Source organism: Tribolium madens, unplaced genomic scaffold, assembly GCF_015345945.1.
Source record: "Tribolium madens isolate multiple individuals breed KSU strain unplaced genomic scaffold, Tmad_KSU_1.1 Scaffold_20;HRSCAF=117;Tcas5.2_LG4, whole genome shotgun sequence".
NCBI classification, from domain to species: domain Eukaryota; kingdom Metazoa; phylum Arthropoda; class Insecta; order Coleoptera; family Tenebrionidae; genus Tribolium; species Tribolium madens.
In genome coordinates, this window is record NW_025400985.1 from 12,557,435 (window position 1) to 12,580,210 (window position 22,776).

General features: G+C 29.3%; 2 protein-coding genes across 2 annotated transcripts in view; one reads left to right on the plus strand and one right to left on the minus strand.

Moving 5' to 3' along the window:
- Positions 1-3,185: 3,185 nt before the first annotated feature.
- LOC123005420 (ubiquitin carboxyl-terminal hydrolase-like) lies at positions 3,186-4,435 on the minus strand. The gene is made up of 6 exons (XM_044399162.1): positions 4,297-4,435; positions 4,232-4,243; positions 4,049-4,177; positions 3,847-3,992; positions 3,514-3,799; positions 3,186-3,466 (listed from the first exon to the last, which is right to left on the minus strand). The coding sequence occupies exons 1-6, from the start codon at positions 4,327-4,329 to the stop codon at positions 3,377-3,379; spliced, it is 696 nt and encodes a 231-aa protein (XP_044255097.1). The 5' UTR covers positions 4,330-4,435; the 3' UTR covers positions 3,186-3,376.
- A 12,953-nt stretch (positions 4,436-17,388) lies between these two features.
- Positions 17,389-22,776, plus strand: part of LOC123005151 (synaptotagmin-5) — a 28,744-nt gene continuing 23,356 nt past the window's right edge. The window contains exon 1 of the mRNA XM_044398787.1: positions 17,389-17,474. The gene's annotated coding sequence lies outside the window, so the exon portion shown is untranslated. The remainder of the gene's footprint in view (positions 17,475-22,776) is intronic.

The following is a 22,776-nucleotide window of genomic DNA, read 5'->3' on the forward strand; positions in this document are numbered from 1 at the left end:
TGCTTAATTTCAGCCTAAAATTGAGATTGAAGCAGTTATTTTTATAAAATACATTTATTTCCAATTAATTCTGTATTAACATCGAAAAAATAAAATTAAAAATAGCTTAAATTGCTTTATGTCAGTTTAAATTGGAATTGAAGCAATTGTTTTAATAAAAAACATTAATTTTTAATTAATTCTGTATTAAAATCGAGCAAAATTGGATTGAAAATAGCTCAGATTGCTTTATTTTAGAAGAAAACTCTTATTGAAGTCAGTATTTGGTTAAAATACTTTGATTCAGGTTGATTCCCAACTTCAAATTGAGCCAAATTCATTGAAAATATCACAAATTGCTTTTTTTCAACCTAAAATTGAGATTGAAGCAGTTATTTTTATAAAATACATTAGTTTCGAATTATTTCTGTATTAAAATCGAGCAAAATTTTACTTATTTTTATTTCTTTATTTTATTGTCTAAATAATCAAACTAAAGGACAGGGAGTAATAAAGTTTCTTATTTATAATTTAATGTAAGTATCTAAAAAATAGCAACATACTTCTTAAGTTACTTTGTACATACTGACTGCTAAAAGATTAGTTTTTTGCCGATATTTATGAATGTATAAAAATCATTTCATTTTGGAAAAAAGCTTTTAAAGAGCATTTTAAAAGTGTTTTTATATTTTTGTATCAGTAGTGGCAGTTGAGTGGCATAGAGGTTAAAGGGTTGGTTAAGGTGTTTTTAAAATTGCGTTAAAAAATGTTCCTTTTAATGACAAAATTAACCTATTTCGGGTTTTTTTTGCAAATTTTTTCTAAGATGGTCCGTTTTTATTAGAACATCTATATCTCATGAATGGATGGTCTGATTCAATTTTGGTAAAAAGTTTTGAAAACCTTGTTAAAATAGCTTTCATTTGATGTGCCACAAATAGGGTAGTGCCATTTGAATTTTTAAAGTTGGGGTGTGTGGTGGTTAAAGAGTTACTGGGGGTAATTTAAAAAAATTACATCAAGAAATGCCCCCCCCTCGGAAACAAAATCGACCTGTTTCGGCCTTTTTTGCAAAGTCTTTTTACTTTATGAGGTATTCGGTGTGGCTCGTTATCATTGGAACACCCTATATACTATAATCGACGTTTAATATTTAATCTTGCACGGTGCAAACCACCAACATAAATTACAGTATACTAAGTGTACAGCTGTTGGTAGATTAACCTCGTTTAAAAGAATATTCGTTGAAAAAACGTTAATTACTTTGTTTTTTTTTGGAATTACATAAAACAAGAAAAAGACTTCTCTGCCAATTCTTTAATGAAAAGTAATTAAAACAAAAAAACTTTTTTATAAAAGAATAGAAGGAAGTAATCTGCGGTTTGAAAAATAAAATTTGTTTAAATAAAAAAAATTGTTAAATGTGGTATGAGAGTAAATTAATTGGTCAATTATCGTTGTCTAAGCTGATTGTAGCTTAAAATATTCAAAAAAGTATTATGTAGATAGATTTGATAATAATGATAGAAATTAAGAGTCATAATCATTTTCATAACTAGAAAACGGTATCTACAAAAAAAAAACGTTTAACTTCCAAACATTTACCTAAAATATTTCAATTAAGAGTATTTGCTTATGAGAACTAAACTGAAAATTGTGAAAGCGACAGTTCGACTTTTGTAATTTAAAACTACAGGAGAAAGTTCCATACTGGTAATGGAGGACTATTTCAAAACCGTCACAAAAGGTAATGATAATTTTACACAATAATCAAACATTAAACAAAAATTGATTTACTTATCAAGAAGACTACTTAGAAGTGTTAAGATTGATTTCGTCCGACATTTTTCAATCAAAAATTGCCAAAACTGTTCTTTTGATAGTTTTTTTAATACACGTAAGTGTAAATATATTGACAATTTACGGTTTCCTGTACGATTTAAAAATTGAGGAACTGGTTTCTTATGGACCAATATTTTTTGGGAGTTTCTATGTAAGTATTAGAATAAAAAATATTCTTTAATTATCACTTAATTTTAGGGTTTATTTGCAATTTGGACTCTTTTGTTTAAAAACGAACTAGTTAGTAACGTGAGAAATGAACTAGAATTCTGGTCATTAAGCTGTGTTGAAAGAAAAATTGCTTTACGAATTAAATCTGATATAAAAATTACAACAGCATTCAGTGTTTGTACTTCTTTATTTAATATTTTGTGTGCATTGTTATTTTGCAAGCCACTTCCTGACGATATCCGATTTTTTTACGCGTTTCGATTTTTTGAAGATTATTGTTTTRGTTATAAAGATTTTCTTAACGTTGTCTACAGAGCTACATTTCCTCTTTTTGGATATGTAATGAGCGTTCACGCTTATCAACTAATTTATAACACTCAGCATGGCCGTTTTCAAATAATTTTGTTAACAGAATACGTCAAAAATATAACTAAACAAAAAAAGTTAAAGGAAAAGTTACTATTTTACCACAATGGTTATCAAAATGTCATAGAAAAACGACTCAAGTTTTGTGCAATAAGACACCAAGAATTTGGAAAGTAAACTCTAAAAAATCGGTTTTTGAGTTACTTGAGAATTTTTTTGAGGTTTCTTCACAACAAAATGAAGGAGATGAGTAATTTAATTGTGGGATTTTCGCTACTTGGTTGCGTGTTTGGAATAAGTTTAGGTTTTCAAATTTTGAGTGTAAGTGATTATGACTTTTTAGATTTTATTTTTTTCTAATTTGCAATTTAATTTCAAAGGGGAAAGTTAATGGTCAACATTATTTAAGAATTGGGATTATCTCACTTGTTGCCTCTGCTACTTTTGGAGCCATGATTTTAGGTGGACAATCCATTGAATCTCAGGTAGGTAAGTATCAATTTTCCTTTACATTCTTTTAAGAAACCTAAATTTTAGATCGATACAACTTTGACTATTCTTAATGAAGTCAAGTGGTACACTTTTAACAAAAAAAATAAAAAAATATACATTATTATATTAGCAAATGCCATGCGACCCTATAAAATTAAATTCACAGAAAATTATTCTGTTAACTTCTCGCTTGGAGTTTGTGTATGTCACCAAATGGCTAAATATTTTGCCAATTATAATAAACTGTTTTCAGATTGTTCGTGGAATGCTATCCATTACTCCACTAATTGCAAAGTTATATTATAAAATGTAACAAGTTAATAATTTACAAAAACTAGTGTTTTTAGATGTTGTTTATTCATGTTTTACACAATTTATGTAAGCCAATAAATATCACACTGAAAAGCAAGGCACAATAAAAGCCATAAAATGCGTGTGTATATTTTGGTCTTTAAGCCTAAAAAATTCAAATATTTCCACAGTAAATTTTGCATGTAAAAATTGCCGAGATATGTAAACTTGCACCTCAATTCTCAGCTGCAGTCAAAGCCATCACAGTAAAATTGACATCTTCGGCATTTCTTGAAATAAATTGACGGCAAACGTTTGCAGCATCCTACAAGACTTTTGTTATTAAAAATTTATTTAGTTTTGATAGTGAACCTCGAGGAAAGTATCCTCAGTTGTCGGTCCATGATTGATGGGAAATTCTTTACTCCCGTTGAGTTCATATAAATGTCCGTCTTTTTGTATCAATGCCATGAAATGATTATTGGTGGGCTCGTTTGGGTTGACCTCAGATTGACCTTCTTTAGCTAATTCTTGATGAGCTGCCATTAAATTGAACGATTCACCGTCTTCGGAGCTGAATAACAATTCTCCCCGTTTTTCAGGTGTTAGGTCTTTGGTTTTTTCCAAAAGTTGCTTGAATGGTCCCTCTACACCTAGTCTATTTTATGATAAAATTAACAGAGTTTTAAGGTTGTAACTGCTTACTTTTCTGAGTTATTTGCGATAGAATGTATCAAAGCGATTGTCCCACAAACATTTGGCACAGATTGTTTCACAAAAAATAAATCTGGAGTGATAATTTGACCTTCCTCTTTTAGTTTTATGGATTCTTCTTCAGCGTGTTTATTGAACTGAAATTGATTGTGTATATAAATTAATTACTCCTATTTATTTTAATTATATTTACTTGTTCATTGTTTGGACACAGAAGAATTAAAGCTAAAACAGGCTTTGTAATGCAGGCTAAATCATCTTGCTCTAATCCGTAAACATCTACAATGTTCCATTTGTTGGGAACACCCAACAAATGAAGAAACTAAAATAAGAGCATTATTTTTTAATTTTTGCAACTCCATATTTGATAATTTACCTTGTTCATTACCTATGAAAAGAAGGATTATTATGAGAATTTTATTTATTTTATTGTAAACTTACTTCAGGGTTCGATTCGAGAGGTAATAGCGCCATTTTCAAAGACTTTTTCAATTCACTTAAATTTGAATGACGTTTTTCATGAATCAGCAACTAGATGACCGGTGGATGAAATAAAGTTGCATAGGTTACTATGATAGAAGGCGCAAGCTCGAATAAGTGTTAAATCAATACAAATGTGCGACATCTGAGGTCTCACATCAAAACTATTTTTTTCCTTGAGATAAGCTTGTAAAAACGCATAAGACGTGAAAAATAAATAGATTTTGTTTTTTCATTAGAACATACCAACACTGAAACCAAGAAAAAGGATTTAAACAAGTTCAAATATTATGAAATAGAAAGAAGCAAAACAAAAAAAAATAATTTAGGAAAGCATAAATTTTGATGACAAAAAAGAAAAAATGAGGTGAAAGTGTACATAGAAAATTTGAAATTCATTAAAAAAATAGTCAAATGTAAATAAAACAAAGTGGCGATGTCAGAAATATTTAAAACAGTATCAGAAAAAATAAAAAACAAAAAGTTTAAGAGAAAAAATTTTGTAGATCCGCCGAATTAAAAAAACTTCTTTACTAACAAGTTGCATACATTTTTTTACGCCCGTAATAAAAATCAAAAACTCTACTTCAACAACTTTTTATTTTAAAACATTGAAATTAAATGTATGTACAATTAACTAATAAAAGAGCTCAACTAAGAACTATTGAAAAATTAATTTCTGACAAATGCCATCTAATGTCACAGCCGTACACTTTTTGTGACGGATGTGAAAAAAATATTTAAATTTTTCTTGGCTTTAGTTTTTTTCTACTCCCATATGTCCCCGGATTGAGTTTACAAGAGGAAAAAACAAATCTTTGATTTTACGCCTAAACTGCAAAGGAAAAACATTTTTGCTTCACCTTCATATTTATGAATAACCCTATAGGTGGAAATGTGTTACTCATACATTATTTCGAGAAAACAACCTAATTTGTGTCGACTAATTGTTAAATGTCCATTTCATCAGAGTCTCGATAGAAATAATATTTTTCTTAACTGGGCATTTTTTGAGTTCAACTGATTCCCGTTGGTGCTTTAATCTGTGGAATTTTTTTTTAGCTTAAAAGGTTCAACCTCATAATATCAATTCTCGATGGCGTATTTTGTGTTGTAGTATCCTTCCTTTGCAGATTTTATTAATTGCGTTATTTTTTGTTAATAATTAAAAATCATTCAGTTTTTCCTTAGTATAACTCTCGCCTCGCAACTAAGAAAAAACTCGGAATCACTGCTCCAATCCATTTTTTACAAAATGCCCAGGTGGAACATTAATTTCATTAAACAGTCGGTGGTTCAATTAATAAAAGAATATTGGATTATTATTATTGTCCAACTGTCATTACTCATTAGACTAAATAATGTCATTATTTTATACAATTATTATTATGTTTCATCAACATTTTTTTAATGTATTTGTAATTAGGTCAAAATAACGAGTATAGCCATTACATCTTAAATCGTTATTCATTAGGTATATCAATGTGAAGTTTATTTCATTACAAGCTTCATGTTATATTCTTTATCGTATCAATTAAGTTCGTTTTGAAATGTCACTTGAGTTTGCATCTAACGTATTATGTTTGTAATATTATGGTCTCCATAATTATCAATAATAACTTAATACTAGATGATGATGCGATAATAGCTGTTAATATAACGAGAATATTATGCGATTTTAACCATCTTGGACGCTGCGCAGGTGACTCGGCTACGCCTCGTCACCTAGCAACGTCTTTGATCGTTATAAATTTATAAATCGCATAATATTCTCGTTATGTTAATAGCTATAATTCTTCTTTAGATGTAACAATAATTGTTCAACCATTTCAMTGATCGTATCAAAAAATGAASGACTCTAGCAACTCATTTTTAAAAAGTAATTAAAATAGGCATATATACTTTTGAACACAATGTGAAGAAGAAATTAGTGAAGATTTTATAATGAGCATTTTCAAACAGTGGTCAAAAGGTTCCAAAGCTGCTTAGTTAGTTATATTGAGTTTTTAAAGTAAGAATAATTTTCATAATTTATTAAAAGCAAACGTTGTTTTTAGGTTTAACAAAAAAATTAAACAGATGAGCAATTTAATAATTTAATTGTTGAATTTTCTTTATGTGGATGTCTTTTAGAATTTTAGAAAAGTATTTCGTTTTATGTTTTCTCGGTATGTATCGAAAGATCAAGATAATTTGTAATCAAGTCATCTTTGGATCCGAATACGTATGTTTGTTTTTGAACTAACTGCACGTGAAACGTCAAATAAAATGATAAGTCGAAAAGTAAAACGGCAAAATGGGCTGGAATTACTCGCCGACCGCCGACATGCCATTTTACCTTTTGACTTGTCATTTTATTTGACGTTTTACAGACATAAATACGTTTCCAATCCAACGATGACTCGATTACAAATTATCTTGTTCTCTCGATATACAGGGCTTTTATTTCAAAAGGATCTAGTCTCAATAACTTTTGACATTAAGTAAATGTATTTTCAAGCAAAAACAGGTCGATTAGGATCCCGAGGGGGAAGTTGAAAACCAACGTTAGTTACATTTTAAGTTTCATCCCTTAGTCGCTAGCCACCCCTACTTTAAAATTTTAAATGGCACCCCCTACTTTTTAAAACGATTTCGGAAAGAGAAAAAATCAACGTCTCTAAATGTCAAAGAAAAATTTTTTTTGTCGATTTGTTTTTCAGTTAGGGGTGGTTTAATTTATGAAAGTTTTAGTCCTAGTAGCTTTTGAGTGAACTCAATTTAATTTAAATAAAAAATATGTCCATTTGGGTTGCGATGGGAGAGTTTAAAACCAAAATTAAATACGTTTTAGGTTTTATCCCTTAGTCGCTAGCCACCCCTACTTTAGAATTTTAAATGGCACCCCCTACTTTTTGAAAGATTTTCCGAAAGGGAATAAATGAGCGTATTTAACTGTCAAAGAAAAATTTTTTTTTAGTTAATTGTGGTTTAATTTTTTAAATATTTAGTCCTAGTAGCCTTTGATTCAACTCAATTTAATTTAAATAAAAGTAATTTTTTAATTAACTGAACTGTCAAATGGTAAATTTTCGCTGAATTGTTGACACCACCGCCTTCTTAATAAAATGTATTAGATGACACACAATCAAAATCAAAGTTAAAGGCTACTAGGACTGATGCAAATTTCTAAAATAAAACTACCCCTAACTCAAAAACAAATCGCCAAAATATTTTTTTTTATTTACGATTAGATAAGCTTTTCCACCCCTTCCAAAAATGTTTCAAAAAGTTGGAGGGGCTCTTTAAAATCTTTGAAGTAAGGGTGGTTAGTGACTAGGGGATGAAACCTAAAACATATTTAATGTTGGTTTTGATTTCTCCCATCGTAATCCAAATCGACATATTTTTTATTTAAATTAAATTGAGTTCAATGAAAAGCTACTAGGTCTGAAAATTTCAAAAATAAAACCACCCCTAACTGAAAAACGATTCGACAATTTTTTTTTCATTGACAGTTAGATACGCTCATTTATTCCCTTTCTGAAAATGTTTCAAAAAGTAGGGGGTGCCATTTAAAATTCTAAAGTAGGAATGGCTAGCCAAAACTGCAAAGGAAAAACATTTTTTGTTTCACCAAAAACGAGCAAATCTGTACTTAAAACTTCATTATTCTGATTCAGTGAAAAGAAAAGTTAATTTTTAATTGTTTTTTAGTCGCGGGCTGAATTTAGTTTTCTGTCATTTAATTTAATTTTTAATTTAAGTAAATTTTTTTGACCACAGGTCGTGGAAAAAGTATGTATGTAACACGTGTATAAACTTCTCTAGACTTTCGTTTTAAACACTCACTCCACTGCGCTTCCTCTTTATTAGTTTTCGGGTTGGGAAGTGGCCATTTTTCAACCTGAACTGTTGTATTACATATCAACTGATAAGGAGGTAACCACTTTCCTACCTGAGTCTGATATTTCATATCAATTGTTAAATGAAGTTGAAATGTCATACATTTCAACTTTTCACATGCAAGGTAATTTGATGATTACTTTATGATTGTGAATAATTAGTACATTACAAGCGAGGTGGTAAATATCGCATTACCGCGAGTGCTCATGTATAAAGCACAGGGTAATGTCATTACCACCGAAGCTTGTATGCTATTTTATTCACAATCATATTATTTTCAGTCAAAAATTTGAGTAAAATAAGATTCTAACAAAGTTAAGGTCCAAACGTGGTAGGCCATCCAAATGGCGTTTGATTTTTGACATTTGAGAAATGTCAAAGAAAATATTGAAATAATGTGTGAATATGATTTAAAATAGTCAAAATGGAGCAGTGTGCTCCCTCAGAAGTAAGAGAAACTGCTACAAAAGCAATTGTATTTTTGTAATGTTAAGGTTGGCTATCCTGCATATTACCGCCCAAGAGAAGTAAAGTTATTACTCCTCATGAGATTTAATGATTATTTCCCAACATTTAAAAGGTTAGTAATCGACATATTACATTAGTGATTGTGAATAAAATGTATTACACTTGCGTTCAGGCTTTTTTGTTAAAAAGCATCTAACAAGTCTATCGAAAAATAATTAGCAGATGGCTTACAAAAATAGGACACAAATCACATTTTTTTTTCTTTAATAATATAATACGTAAAAAGAAATTTGTTACTTTAGCACAATAGAAGATCTAATAAATTATAAATCTGCGTACCTAAATTTATAGAAATTGATTGAAAAAAGTATAAGGGCCAATTTCATAATCGAATTAAAGTTAATGGTAGCTTAGAATGTGCTAATAACTAGGGACTTGTTGACAAAATTTTCACAATCTAAACCAACATTAATTTTAAAGTCCCTTTAATTCGATTATGAAATTGGCCCTAAGAAGAGAAACTCATTCTCACTTAAAGAAAGAAAAATTTTAAATTTCTAAAGATAAAAGTTATTCTTGTAGTAAACCTGGCAATTATTGTACAGTGCGTTCCAACAAATAAAAACGAAACACTTATCTGTTTTTTGTTACGAGTGTAGGTATTGTCAAAGTTTTAGATTACACCCACTTTAAGCATATAATCCAAAATAAATTTCCAAAAAATCATTCTAATTCATTTTAATGTCATCAAAGTTATCCAAAAAACATACTTTACACAGCTCTACTTATTATTATTATTATTATTAATAATGAGAAATGCGTTTAATTAAATTTCTGATTAAAATGGCCTGTCGCTTTAAAATTAAGTTGGTAACCGAGTTGGCAACACAATGGGACCATGAATCAGGTCTACAAAATAAATACAACTTTTATTTTTCCCTTCAAATAAATTTTCTCTTTTTTTATAGATGTTAAGGTTTAAGGTGTCAGATACCAGGAACATGGGATATACAGGGTGCGCCAGAACTCGCGCCCCAGAGAAAAATGCCATATAATGTAAGATACCAGGAACATGGAAAAAATGTTAAAAAAAATATCCATAAAATTTCGAAGTTGTGAGGGTTTAAAGTTTGCACTTTGACTCTATTTATTTCTCTTGGAAAAATAATTTTCCAAGTTTTTTGCTATAGGCTATTAAAAGAGGAAACAAGGAAGCTGTATCCTAAATTGTAACTCTGTTCATTGTTATTTGTGGCTTTTATTGACAAAATTTTTGTCCCATTACTAAATAATTGTAAAAAAAAACATATACAAGATCATCAGTATCATTAAATAGATATAAAAAATGTCAAATGTCAAAAAATAAATGTCAAAATTTTTTGATAGATAGAATTTTTTAAACATTTTTTTCATGTTCCTGGTATCTTACGTTACTTGCACATTTTCTCTGGGGCGCTAGTTCTGGGGCACCCTGTATAATCCAGAAAATATCAATTGTAATTCAAATCAGTAACTTACTGTTATTTCAAAATAAAGTTTACACATAAACTCGAATTATTTTATTTTCAAAACTACAGAGTTACATAAANCAAAATTTTTTGATAGATAGAATTTTTTAAACATTTTTTTCATGTTCCTGGTATCTTACCTTACTTGAAAATTTTCTCTGGGGCGCGAGTTCTGGCGCACTCTGTATGTTTAAAAAATTCTATTTGTCAAAAAATTTTGACATTCATTTTTTTGGCATATGACATATTTATTCTCTTTATTTTTTAATGATACTGCTGATCTTGTATACAGGGCAATTCAGATAAGATAATGAGCCTGACGATCTGTCGATGCAACACAAAAAACAAGTTTCATTTACGTCTTTGATCCAATTTAAATTAGTATTTTCAAGTTGAATCCAAGTTATCATTATTATCTTATGTCACTCTAACATCAGCGCAGAGAACGACCATCAGTGCCATTCAATTCTTGCAGAATCATAGAGAAATTGGAGGAGTTTTTCTTATCAAACTGTAAATGAAATTTATTTTTTGAGTTGCATCGCTAGATCGCCAGGCTCATTATCTTATGTGTATGTTTTTTTATAATTATTTAGTAAAGCTACAAAAATTTTGCCAATAAAAGCCATAAATAACATTAAACAGTGTTACAATTTAGGATACAGCATCCTTGTTTTCTCTTCTAATAGGCTGTAGCAAAAAACTTGGAAAATTGTTTTCCAACAGAAATAAATAGTCAAAATTTAATCTTTCATAACTTCGAACTATTTATAGGTAGAATTTTTAACATTTTTTCCATGTTCCTGGTATGTTACTAACCTTACATTGCATTTTTCTCTGGGGCGGGAGTTCTGGCGCATCCTGTATATGGAGAAAACAACCTATTTTGTGTCGACAAATTGTTAATTGTTCAATTAATAAAAAAGTATTAGATTATTGTTATTGTCCTTGATTTTGAACCTTTATAATACAGTGTGATCAAAAAGTCTGTCTATCAAGCAAGCGTAGAAATTTAAAACGTATGTCTGTGGAAGATAAAATGTCACAATGACAAATGAAAATTTCAAAATAATTTTTATGTAAATTATGACAGGAAACCGTGGTGTACGATTTTTATGAATAAAGACCAACGAAATCTTATTTTAGTTTGTTTTGAGACGTTTCATAAAATAATTCAATTTAATTAGCTCAATGTTTTAATTTTTATAAAATAATTTTTTGACATCTAGATAACATACGAACTGTCATGCAACACACGTCCTCAACTAGCACGTCTACTTGATAGAAAGACTTTTTGATCGCACTATATTAAAACAAATTGTTTCTTTGACAGTCTACAAAAGACTCACTCGTGTCTAAGTGGACGTACGGTCTACCCCCAGCTAGAGGGGTAAGGGTAAGGGTGCGTACCAATTGGGTACTTTGGTACCGAACAATTGTCCAGCTGTCATTAGACTAAATTAGACTAAATAATATCATTATTTCATATAATTATTACCTATGTTTCAGCGACATTTTTTTAAAGTATTTGTAATTAAGTGGAAGTAACGAGTATAACCATTACATCAAGTATTATTAGAGATATCAATATGATTTTTGATTACAAGCTTTGTGTTATATTCTTTATTCTTGTGCAGATGTAGTAATAATAGTTCAACCATTTCACTGATCATATCAAAAAATGGTCGACTCTAACAACTCATTTTTAAAAAGTAATTAAAATGGGCATACTTATCTAGTTTTGAAACTATGTAAATAATCGATAATTTTAGCGGATCTTTTGAGGGTGTTGAAATTGATTGCAAGCGATGTTTTCCAATTTAAGCTTGTCAGGGCACTTCTTTCCGTAGTTCTTGCAGTTCATTTAACTGCAAGTATAATTACAGTGCGTGCACTTTTGATAAAAGAACTAAAAGCAAAAGAATTCGTGCTTTATGGACCAGTTTTTATCGGATGTTTTTACGTAAGTAGAAACAAATATGCACCAACGTGTCATTTGTTATTTTAGGGAATGCTTGCGATTTACACTGTTCTTTTCAAGAGTAATTTAATTGAGGATTTAAGTGCCGAACTCGAAATGTGGTCTTATGGCAGTGCCGGGGAAGAAATCAACAGACGAATTAAATTTGAATCGAGAGTTATAACARTCTACGCTTTAGTTAATTTTGTAACAGCTATTATAGCTTCTTATTTGTATTTTTCACCGCTTGATTCTGACAATCAGACTTTTTACATTATCAGGTTTATAGAAGAGAAAATCCCAGACCATGCTAAAGTTTGCAAAAATGTATACAGAACAACATTTCTAGCAATGGGATATGTTATGATTGTACACGCTTATCAAATAATTTATTGCACTCAACACTCAAGATTTCAACTCATCCTCTTCACAGAATATATCCAGAATGTGATACAATGTGAAGAAGAAATTAGTGAAGATTGCTTATTTTATAATGAGCATTTTCAAGCAGTGGTCAGTGAGAGGTTGCAAAGCTGCGTAGTTAGACATATTCAGTTTTTAAAGTAAAAATAATGTTCTTAGGGCCAGTTTCATAACCGAATTAAAGGGACTTTAAAATTAGAATGTCAAATTTTTATCAACAAGTCCATAGTAATCAGCACATTCTAAACCAACATTAACTTTAAAGTCCCTTTCATTCGATTATGAAATTGGCCCTTAATGTATTAAAAGCAAACGTTTTTAGGTTTAACAACAAAAAAATGAAACAAATGAGAAACTTAATTGTGGCATTTTCTTTATGTGGATGTCTTTTAGGAATAAGCATTTCGTTTTATATTCTCTCGGTATGTAATATGTTATTTGCACAATCAAATATAAGTTTGTTTTTAGGGTATATTTTATCGTGAACATTTTTTGCGTGTCGCATTTATATCTATTGCTGCAACATCCACTTTTGTGGCTCTTATTCTTGCTGGACAGTCAATTGAATCCAAGGTGAATTAATTAAAATTTGATTTGTAATAAATAAATAGTAATTTACAATTTTAGGTCAATGGTATTCATACTATTATATACAATATTAAATGGTATAATTTTAACGAAAGTAACAAAAAAAACTATTTGATTCTACTAATGATGTTTATGCAACCTTGGACAATTAAATTTTCTGAAAATTATTCAATTAATTATCAATTAGGACTTACGGTAACAAAGCCTTCAAATGTGCTGAAATACTAAAAATCGGGTTGCAGATTGTTCGTGGAATTTATTCCATTATTTCAGTTATGGCTAATATGCACTTTGATAGTTATTAGAAAAAAATCAAATTTTGTGATTTCATTGTGTTTGAAACTATCTACGTTAATAATTTTAAATCACAAAAATTTAAGGTAGTTACACCAATGTTTGAACACCACTGAAAAATATTAATTATTAATTATTAATTAAAAGTGGTCTCTTCCTTATTAATTTTCGGTTTGGGAAGTGGCCATTTTCCAACCTAAACTGTCGTATTAGATATTATAAACTTATAAGAAAGTGACCACTTCCTTACCTGAGTCTGATATTTCATATCAATTGTTGAATGGAGTTGAAATAGCCTACTTTCCAATTTTTCACTAACAAGGTAATTTGAATAAAATGTATTACACTTGCTTTCAGGCTTTTTTGTTAAAAAAGTCATCTAATAAGTATATCGAAAAATAATTGGCAGATGGCTTTCAAGAATGGGACAATGATCGCAAATTTTTTTCTCTAATAATATAATACGTAAAAAGAAATTTGTTACWAATTTAGCGCAATACAAGATCTAATAAATCAACCCAGGAGTATAAATCTGCGTATCTAATTTCAAGAAAATTGACTGAAAAAAGTATAAGAGAAACTCAGCTTTACTTTAAAAAGGAAATTTTTTTTCTAAATTCATAAGCTATCCTTATAATAAATCTGGTAATTATCGTACAGTGCGTTCCAAAAAATAAAAAAACCAAACACTTGTCTGTGTTTTGTTGCGAATATAGTGACAAAGTTTTAGATTACACCCACTTAAGCATATAATCCAAAATACATTCCCAAAACAATAGTTATTTATTATACAGTGCGAGAGATCAAAAAGTCTTTCTATCAAGTAGGTGTACTAGTTGAGGACGTATGTCGCCTGGCAGTTCGTACATACATAGGTATGTACCTATGTCAGCTAGATGGCAAAAATTACTGCATGGAACGTCTTAAAACATCCTAAAATGAGATGTACCTAGTTGGTGTTTATTCAGACAAATCGTTCACCACAATTGGCTATTACAGTTTACATAAAAATTATTTTGACATTTCTTATTTGTCATGACATTTTATCTTCCGCAGACATACGTTTTAAATTTCTAGGCTTACTTGATAGACAGACTTTTTGATCGCTCTGTACAAGACGATAAAGAAATTGGTTATCTACGAGTCAAAAGGTTAAGTTTTCACTAGACGATAAAATGCTACTTTATTTACTGAAATTAGTTGATAAAAGCACTCTTTAACATTAAGTACAAAATAAACCATTTTAAATCATTTTAATATCATCAAAGTTATCCAAAAAAACATATTTTACACAGCTCCACCTATTATTATCAATAAGAAATGCGTTTAATTAAATTTCTGATCAAAATGGCTTGTTGCTTTAAAATAAATGCGAATTACACAGGTTAGGAAAATTTAACTTTTTGTCTGGTATTTGAATTAATTAATTTGAATGATTCTTTGAATTTATTTGAATTAATTGTATTATGGGTGAATATGTTAACTAAGTGGTTAACATTGGTTCGACATTAAATATGTACTCCATTGCCAAAATACCCTTAAAACTTTCACACGCCACAAAAATTTCAAACCACAAAGTAAAATATAACAAATTTTTAAATTAAAGAATTTGCAACAATTTGAACATTTATTTGTTGAGGGTTTAGCATTGATTTATGTTACAGCTTGTGTAAATATGTATGTAGTATTCTAACAATAGATTGACAATTATGAAGAGTGTCGCGAGATGGGCAGAAGTAGTGACCCGGATACCTAACTTAAAAAAAAACTATTATTTTTTCTCAATTAATTTTTCTTAATTTAACATCTGACTACGTCAATAAAATGCTTATTGAATTGATTTTCATTTGAGGTGTAAGAAGTACATTGCCATTTAAAAAAATATTGGAGAGGGCTGTKGAAAGTACAGGGGGTGAATCTCGATAATGTGATGTGCATTAAATTTTGCATTTTTAAACTAAAAGTTGACGTGTTTTAAGGTTTTTACCAACTAACATCTTTTAGCAAATTGTAGCTTGATTTCATTACCTTTTACATATTGTATACAGAGTGCGCCAAAACTCGCGCTCCAGAGAAAAATGCCTWGTAAGGTACGATACCAGGGACATGGAAATAATGTTAAAAAAATTCTATCTATAAAAATTTTGAAGTTATGAGCGTAGTATCATTAAACAGATAAAAAATTGAAATGTCAAAAATAAATGTAAATTTTTTTGTCAGATAGAATTTTTTAAACATTTTTTCTATGTTCCTGGTATTTTATCTTACTTAAAATTGTTCTCTGTGGCGCAAGTTCTGACACACTCTGTATTAAATATGTTGTATGGAGTAAAAGTAAGTTTTTGTAGTTTAGCTTTGCTACATAAAGACTCACTTTTACCTCAAATAACATAATCTACTATTTAGAAACTTAAAAATATACTAGTACATGTGAGCTAATCAAAGTGCGGTTAAAATCAAGATCACTTAATTTCATTTACAGAAGAAAATCGATTTACACTTGTGTGTAACCGATTTATTCTAGGACGACGACAGCAAGAGAAATTAAGTTGTTTACAACATTTTCTATTGGTTTCTATCTAACATTTAACGGTAATTTGTTTTCTGTAAGGTTTCCWCAGATCTGCYGGAAACATGGATGTTAAAATGAAGTTCTTTTAGTGGTTTGTTTTAAAATTTTCATAGTTATCATTTGCTAATAACCTCTTATAATGCATACACAAGTTCACTAGGTATAAAAAATAATATTTGTAAACATCGTAATAAAAAAAGTTGCCAATTGTTGGAAAATTGATCTAAAGATGATCTTAGTTGTTAATATACAATACAGCAACAATATATYAACCCACATACGTATATAATAATCATCATCTTTAATTCATACTCAAGTAATTCAAATTAAAAAAATGTGAAAGCAGAATCAAGTAAAAATTTAATTAAAAGTGGTGTTATCGATTTTATGTTAAATAGGAGAAATTCGATAACCGACAGAGAAAATAAAGTTTCATATTTACTCAAAGAAGGGAATATTAAATAAGTGTGTGGGTGTGAATTAATTAGCAGATGTGCTAGAGTGCTAGAGTATCAAATTTTTTTAGTTTTGTAAATGTAAGACTTCCTTTTTGCGTCAGAACTTAAAATGTATATGAAATAACGGACTTTATCACAAGGCTAAGACTAACAGAGTAAGAAAATTGAGTTGAAAACAGACGACTGAAGTTATGTTTTTATGATGTTTTGTTTTCTTTAAATAATATTTCTTCTAGACAAACTTAACAGTTATAAAAGCGTTTATAAATGTAAAAACCAGTCTCAGACTGATTTAAGCCCACTGAAATATCTTTTTTAAAACCTAAATTCTCAATACACTTATTTGTCCTAATAACAATAATTTAGTTATTAATTTGTAATTCGCATTCTATTAATAAAAAAATGTAACAATCATGAATACTGAAATTTTGAATTCATACTAAAAACCGTTAAATAGTTCCTTTACTAAAGCTTTTAAGCTTTAAATCCCATCATCGATCATGTTTTGCCACAATTTTATACATTTTATTAAAGGTGAGCGAAAGTAGCATCATCAAGAATCGTGACTGAGAACTCCTATTAAATCTATTTATTTAAAGCAAATATAATTTCAGTGATTTTTAGTCCCAATTTTTATTTCTTGCATTCTCTAAAAGCATATTCTTGTTTTGAAGTATTCAATTAGTGGAAGAAGTAAACTTTAGCAATTTAAATACCTTGTAGAAGATTCCCGGTTCTTTTGTTTTGTTTTTCCCTTTGCAATAGATAACATCATTATCAATGGCAACGCAAGAAAACACGTTTCCGGTAACCGACGAAGGTATCCGATCTCATCGAGCTTTCGCGATAAGCTCTATGGCACTCACTCTCATGTTCTGAATCCGTGTAGCATACAAGGTTCTTTCAGGACGCGTCAACAATAAATTCAAACAGCTGTTCATTAATTTCCACTTTTTCGGCTTCACCCCCAAACGCAGCTTCCGGTAAGTAACAATTACGAGCGATTTAGACACAAATTTTATTTTTCGAAATGATGCGATGTTAATTTTTATATTTTTATACATAAAATTACTTTAAATTAATAAGTACGAAATGTTGCGTTTTTTTCCCCAATTCATTCAAAAATGTTTCTACTCGGAATACAAATTTCCGGTAAATTAAGAAAGCTTTTGTCGGCTAGTTAAAAATTGCGCGTCACGTTGTCGATAGGTTTTGGAAATTCGGTAGTTGTTTGAAATGTGACTTGATAAATTTAAACTCTGAAAAAACACAAAATGTTGGTTTTATTTAAGGATTATTGATTGAAATGATGTTGAAAACAAAGATGTCATTAATATGCTGTTTCATTGGAGTTTGTGCTTTCAGAGACAAAAATAGAATCTTTGACTTTCATTTAGAATTTGGTAGTAAACAAAAATTAATAACCTACAATCACATTGTATATTATTATTAGTTTCATTATAAGAGTACACTTTAAGTATTTGAAAGTTTGAGTATAAGAGGATCAAATGCTCATTAGTTTAATTATATTGATTACAATTATTATTAATCCTGAGAGATTATTATGTCTAAAATAATTACAGATTTCCCATTTAGATGCCAGATAGAAACTCTCTAAAGTGGTAATAAAAGCTTTAACTTTTCACAGTTTGAAAACAAAATGCTTTTAATTAACAAGAGAATGACAATCAAAAAACCATTAATCCTTCACAGCTGTTTCCACGACATAATAACTGTTCAATTTTCAGTATTCCATCAATAAAAAAGACTACAAAACAAATTTGCTTTTGTTCCTGTTATGGTGTGAATTGTAATCGCGTTTATCACAGCCGCGACATTTGATTTATRGCACTTAGAAAACATGTTTGATTGGAAGAATAATAGGTTTTCTTTTAATTTTGTTCCTTCCAGCAAAAACTGGACCTAACAGTTCTGTTCTACTTGTAAAAAGATAACTCTCGTAGATTGCAAAAAATACCCGAGGTATTTCAAAAGTCGCGTACCAGAAAAAAATGCCAAGTAAGATAAGATACCAGAAATATGGAAAAAATGTTAAAAAAAWTTTGATATTTATTTTTTGACATTTTCCTTTTTTATGTCTGTTTATTGTTATCGATGATCTTGTATATGTTTTTTCATAATTAGTTAAGAAAGGTGCAAAAACTTTGCTAACAAAAGCCAGGAATGACGTTAAACAATTCAAGATACAGCTTCTTTGTTTTACAATTTAATAGCCTGGAGATAAAAAAGAACTATTTTTTGACAGAAATAAATCAAATCAAAGTGCAAAATTTAAACCGACTTTTGGGACAGCTTGTATATGCTATCATGTATCAACATTTCATTGTGTCTATAGACATCTGTGTTTTGTTAGAAAATAAAACGCGAATGTCTTTATTTAACTTGGAGACTGAGAGATAATAAAGACTGTTAATGTCACAAATTTATACAACGACAAAGTGAGAACTTACTACTAAAATAAAATCTAAATATTTTAACATTTAGGTTATTTTTATTGATTTGGTAACTGCTACCAGTGTACTTATGTTACTTTTAGAAACAAACGATTGTTTTGTTAAAATCACATACTAAATCTGTTGTTAATAAAACATTTCAATATATAGGGTGTAACCAAAACGTATGCCAATACGCAGTAAGTATATTTTCTAGGTCAGAATAGCCTGAAAATTTGCTAATAAAATTTTATTGCTGTTAAGTTTTAAAGCATAAGAAAAATAAGTGTTTTAGCTAGGCACCATTACAACWTTTTGGAAAAGAAAATTTCATTTCAATGTTATTACAACTTTAGTTTTCATGAATTTCCTTTTGAGACATGTGTTTCAAAATGTGGAAATTAAAATTTAGTTCGTTTATGAGTTTTTAATGCAACTTTATATTAATTTTTTATTAATTAGACAACGGTAATGGCAGTTTAATGACGTTGTCATTTATTATTATTATTATTATTATTATTATTATTATTATTATGGATCAATAATTAGATAGCTATTTTCAAAAAACAATTAGAATAGTAAAAATCCATTTCATACTTTTTTACTGTGAATTAACAACCCTGTTTTGACCGTAATGGTGGCCCAAATGAAGCATTGTAACTACAAGGCAATATATGAAACCACATAACATCGCCACACAATTAACGTTTTTATACACATAGCTTTAGAAATTTTATTATTAAAAAACAACGTTACGTCGTGGTTTGCTGGCGACTTTTTTTATATTTTAACGTTTGCCATAAAGAGTGCGCTAGAATTCGCGCCCCAGAGAAAAAGCCATGTAAGGTAATATACCAAGAACATGAAAAAAATGTTAAAAATATTCTATCTATAAAAATTTCTACGTTATGAGAGTTTAAATTTGAAACTGAAAAGGAAACAAGGAAGCTGTATCCTAAATTGTAACTYTGTTTAATGTTATTTGTGGTTTTTGTTGGCAAAAAAAAAGACCTTGGAGACCGACTGGCTGAGAGGAATTTTGAATATCTTCAATATAATTTGGAAATGTTACGTTTAACCAGTGTAAACAATCGTCTGAAATATTAATATGCAGGGTGCGCTAGAACTCGCGCCCCAGAGAAAAATGCCATATAAAGTAAGATACCAGGAACATGGAAAAAGTGTAAAAAAWWTTTTTGTACCTTTCCTAAATATTTATAAAAAAACATGTACAAGATCATCGCAATATCATTAAATAGACATAAAAAATGTCAAATGTCAAAAATTAAATGTCAAAATTGTAGACATATAGAATTTTTAAACATTTTTTTCTATGTTCCCGGTATCTTATCTTACTTGCAATTTTTCTTTGGAGCGCGAGTTCTGACATAAAATATATTATTATAGTTACTGTTTCAAACAAAAACAAACTATGTAAGTACGTTACTTGTAAAAGTTAGCGTTTAAAGCTGGTTATCAAATATCAAAGCAGTTAAGTATAGTAAAAACAAAGTTATTTTTTGTGCACCTAATTGACTGCACAGTTTGGTATAATTTTCGTGTAATTTATTCATGATATGAGTCAACATAATTTAATGTCCAAGGTTTCATATTTTTCCATATTTATTATATTACCTTAATTTCGCGTTAAAGATTGAACATTCAGAGGCTACAACAGTAATAAAAGAATTTGATAGCATGACAACCGGGACAATTCTGTGATAATTACTTTGACATTTTCTTGCTAATACTTAACTTTTATTACACAGTGTATAAAATTTTATGCATGTTACGTATGAAATTTCGAGTTGAGATGACTCCTATGTTACCCCCAAAGTCCCTTATGAGGAATTTCCCTAGCTGAATTCCATTTCTGCGCCTGAATTTGCATGTTTATAGTCGAAAGCTGTTGTAAYTTTTGGTTTTGACCGGTGCATAAAATTTATTTCAGTTGAACTTTTCTGAAACAAGTTTTTAGTAAACATCTTTGATATATAAAAATGGTGGATGCGCCGGGCCAATAAGAATTTGTAATTACTTTTCTCATTTATTTTAAAACTAACCAGAAGCTACTCTTGTTTATCGCAGAGCAAATCTTGTTGATGTTTAATTTGCGAAAATTAACGCTAATTAACTCGGCTCCAATAACAGGAGATAATCTTAAGAAGTGCAACGGGATTAGGTTTTCAACCTATCGATTACAGGTGGAACTCCGGTAAAGGGAATTTATATACCCACTCAACTTCTAATTTTAACCGTTTTTTATGATTTCTTGACGTTTTTATGTGTTTTGATAAAAAGTACGCCCAGGAAAGTTTTAATTGAGATCACTTGGTTGAAACTTTGTAAAATTAGGAAAGGAATTTCATAAATAGATTAGTGGAAGGTTATTGACGCCTGTGTTTACAATCTCACCATAATTATCCGTTGTGTTAACTCTAAAATGGACGCAAATTGTAATAAGTAGCGATCAACGAGTTAAAAATTGTAAAACACAAAAAATTTTATTCTTATATTTTACTCAACATGCAGAGAATACCAACTAAGGTTTTTCACTTATACATATTTTGTTTTTAATTAAAAAAAATAAAAAAATTAAACAATAAATTCGATCTCTTTTCTTCCAGAGGATTAGATGAAATAATAAATGAAGTGACTATGGTTTCCTTCAATATTTCAAAAAAAAAAATTTGTTGCGTAAGAAAATTTTCAAAAATTAAAAATTTTTACTGTCAACAATTTATTATTCTTGCTTCACAAGTACATTCTTTTATATTTTTTTCTCGTTTAATCTTCAACGCGATTCAAAACGTAACATTTTGAAGCCAAACATTTTGTATGAGGTCCAATTAAGTGACGTCAATGTAATCTAATCATTGACAGCCACCCATATTGCGACTGGAACCGATTTGTGATTATCGATGAGTGAACTGCTATTGATTATGATGAGGCGAGAGATAAAAAGTAAACAGCAAACTGGAATTAAATTTAACACTTATTCAAGATTTACACGAAATAATTTAAGCTTCAACAAAAATAATTTAATGCGTTTGAAAAGCTTGATTTATCTGGAAGATGACAATTACGAGACATGTGCCATTGACATAAATGTCAAGGACATGTTTTGAGACAGTTTTATTAATTTATGTTCTACTTGGTTTAATAGAAAAACCGATAAATTCATGTCAGATACAGAGTGCATCTCAAAACGGATTTTTTAGCGGATGGCGACGAAAATGTGACATAATATTGATTATGGATAAAAACAACATTATCAGATAAAATATGGTGTATTAAGTGGGCGTATAAATAATATTTTTGTATTTATGGTAACTATTTATACAGAGTGTTTTATAACTTGTCCCCCAGAGGAAAATGACAAGTAAGATAAGAAACTAGGAACATAGAAAAGAAAAAGATTTTTTTTTTAATTCTACGTATTTTTTTTACATTTGACTTTTTTTGTGTTTATTTAATGTTACCGATAATTTTGTGTATGTTTTTTCATAATTATTCAGTAGGTAAAGGTACAAAAACTTTGTCAATAAAAGCCACAAATAACGTTAAACATAGTTACAATTTARAATACAATTTCTTTGTTTCCTCTTCTAATACCCTGCAGCAAAAAACCATGTGAAATTATTTTTCCAACGGAATAAATAAATAAAGTGCAAAATATGTATAAAATCTTCTAATTTACAAATTTGTGTAGATAGAAATTCTTATACATTTTTCTGTTATCTTATCTTAGATGGCATTTTTCGCTAAGGCGCCAGTTGTAAAATTGGGAAAAATTTCTCTTCTATTTTTTTTGTAAAAGGTTGCTTAATTC

Bases quoted from the DNA above. Each gene is read 5' to 3' on its own strand.
- LOC123005420 (XM_044399162.1), bottom strand. From the start codon at position 4,329: ATGGCGCTATTACCTCTCGAATCGAACCCTGAA. The intron at 3,993-4,048 runs GTAAATATAATT...AATCAATTTCAG, and splicing joins TGTGTCCAAACAATGAACAA to TTCAATAAACACGCTGAAGA. The intron at 3,467-3,513 runs GTTCACTATCAA...AAAGTCTTGTAG, and splicing joins CTGAGGATACTTTCCTCGAG to GATGCTGCAAACGTTTGCCG.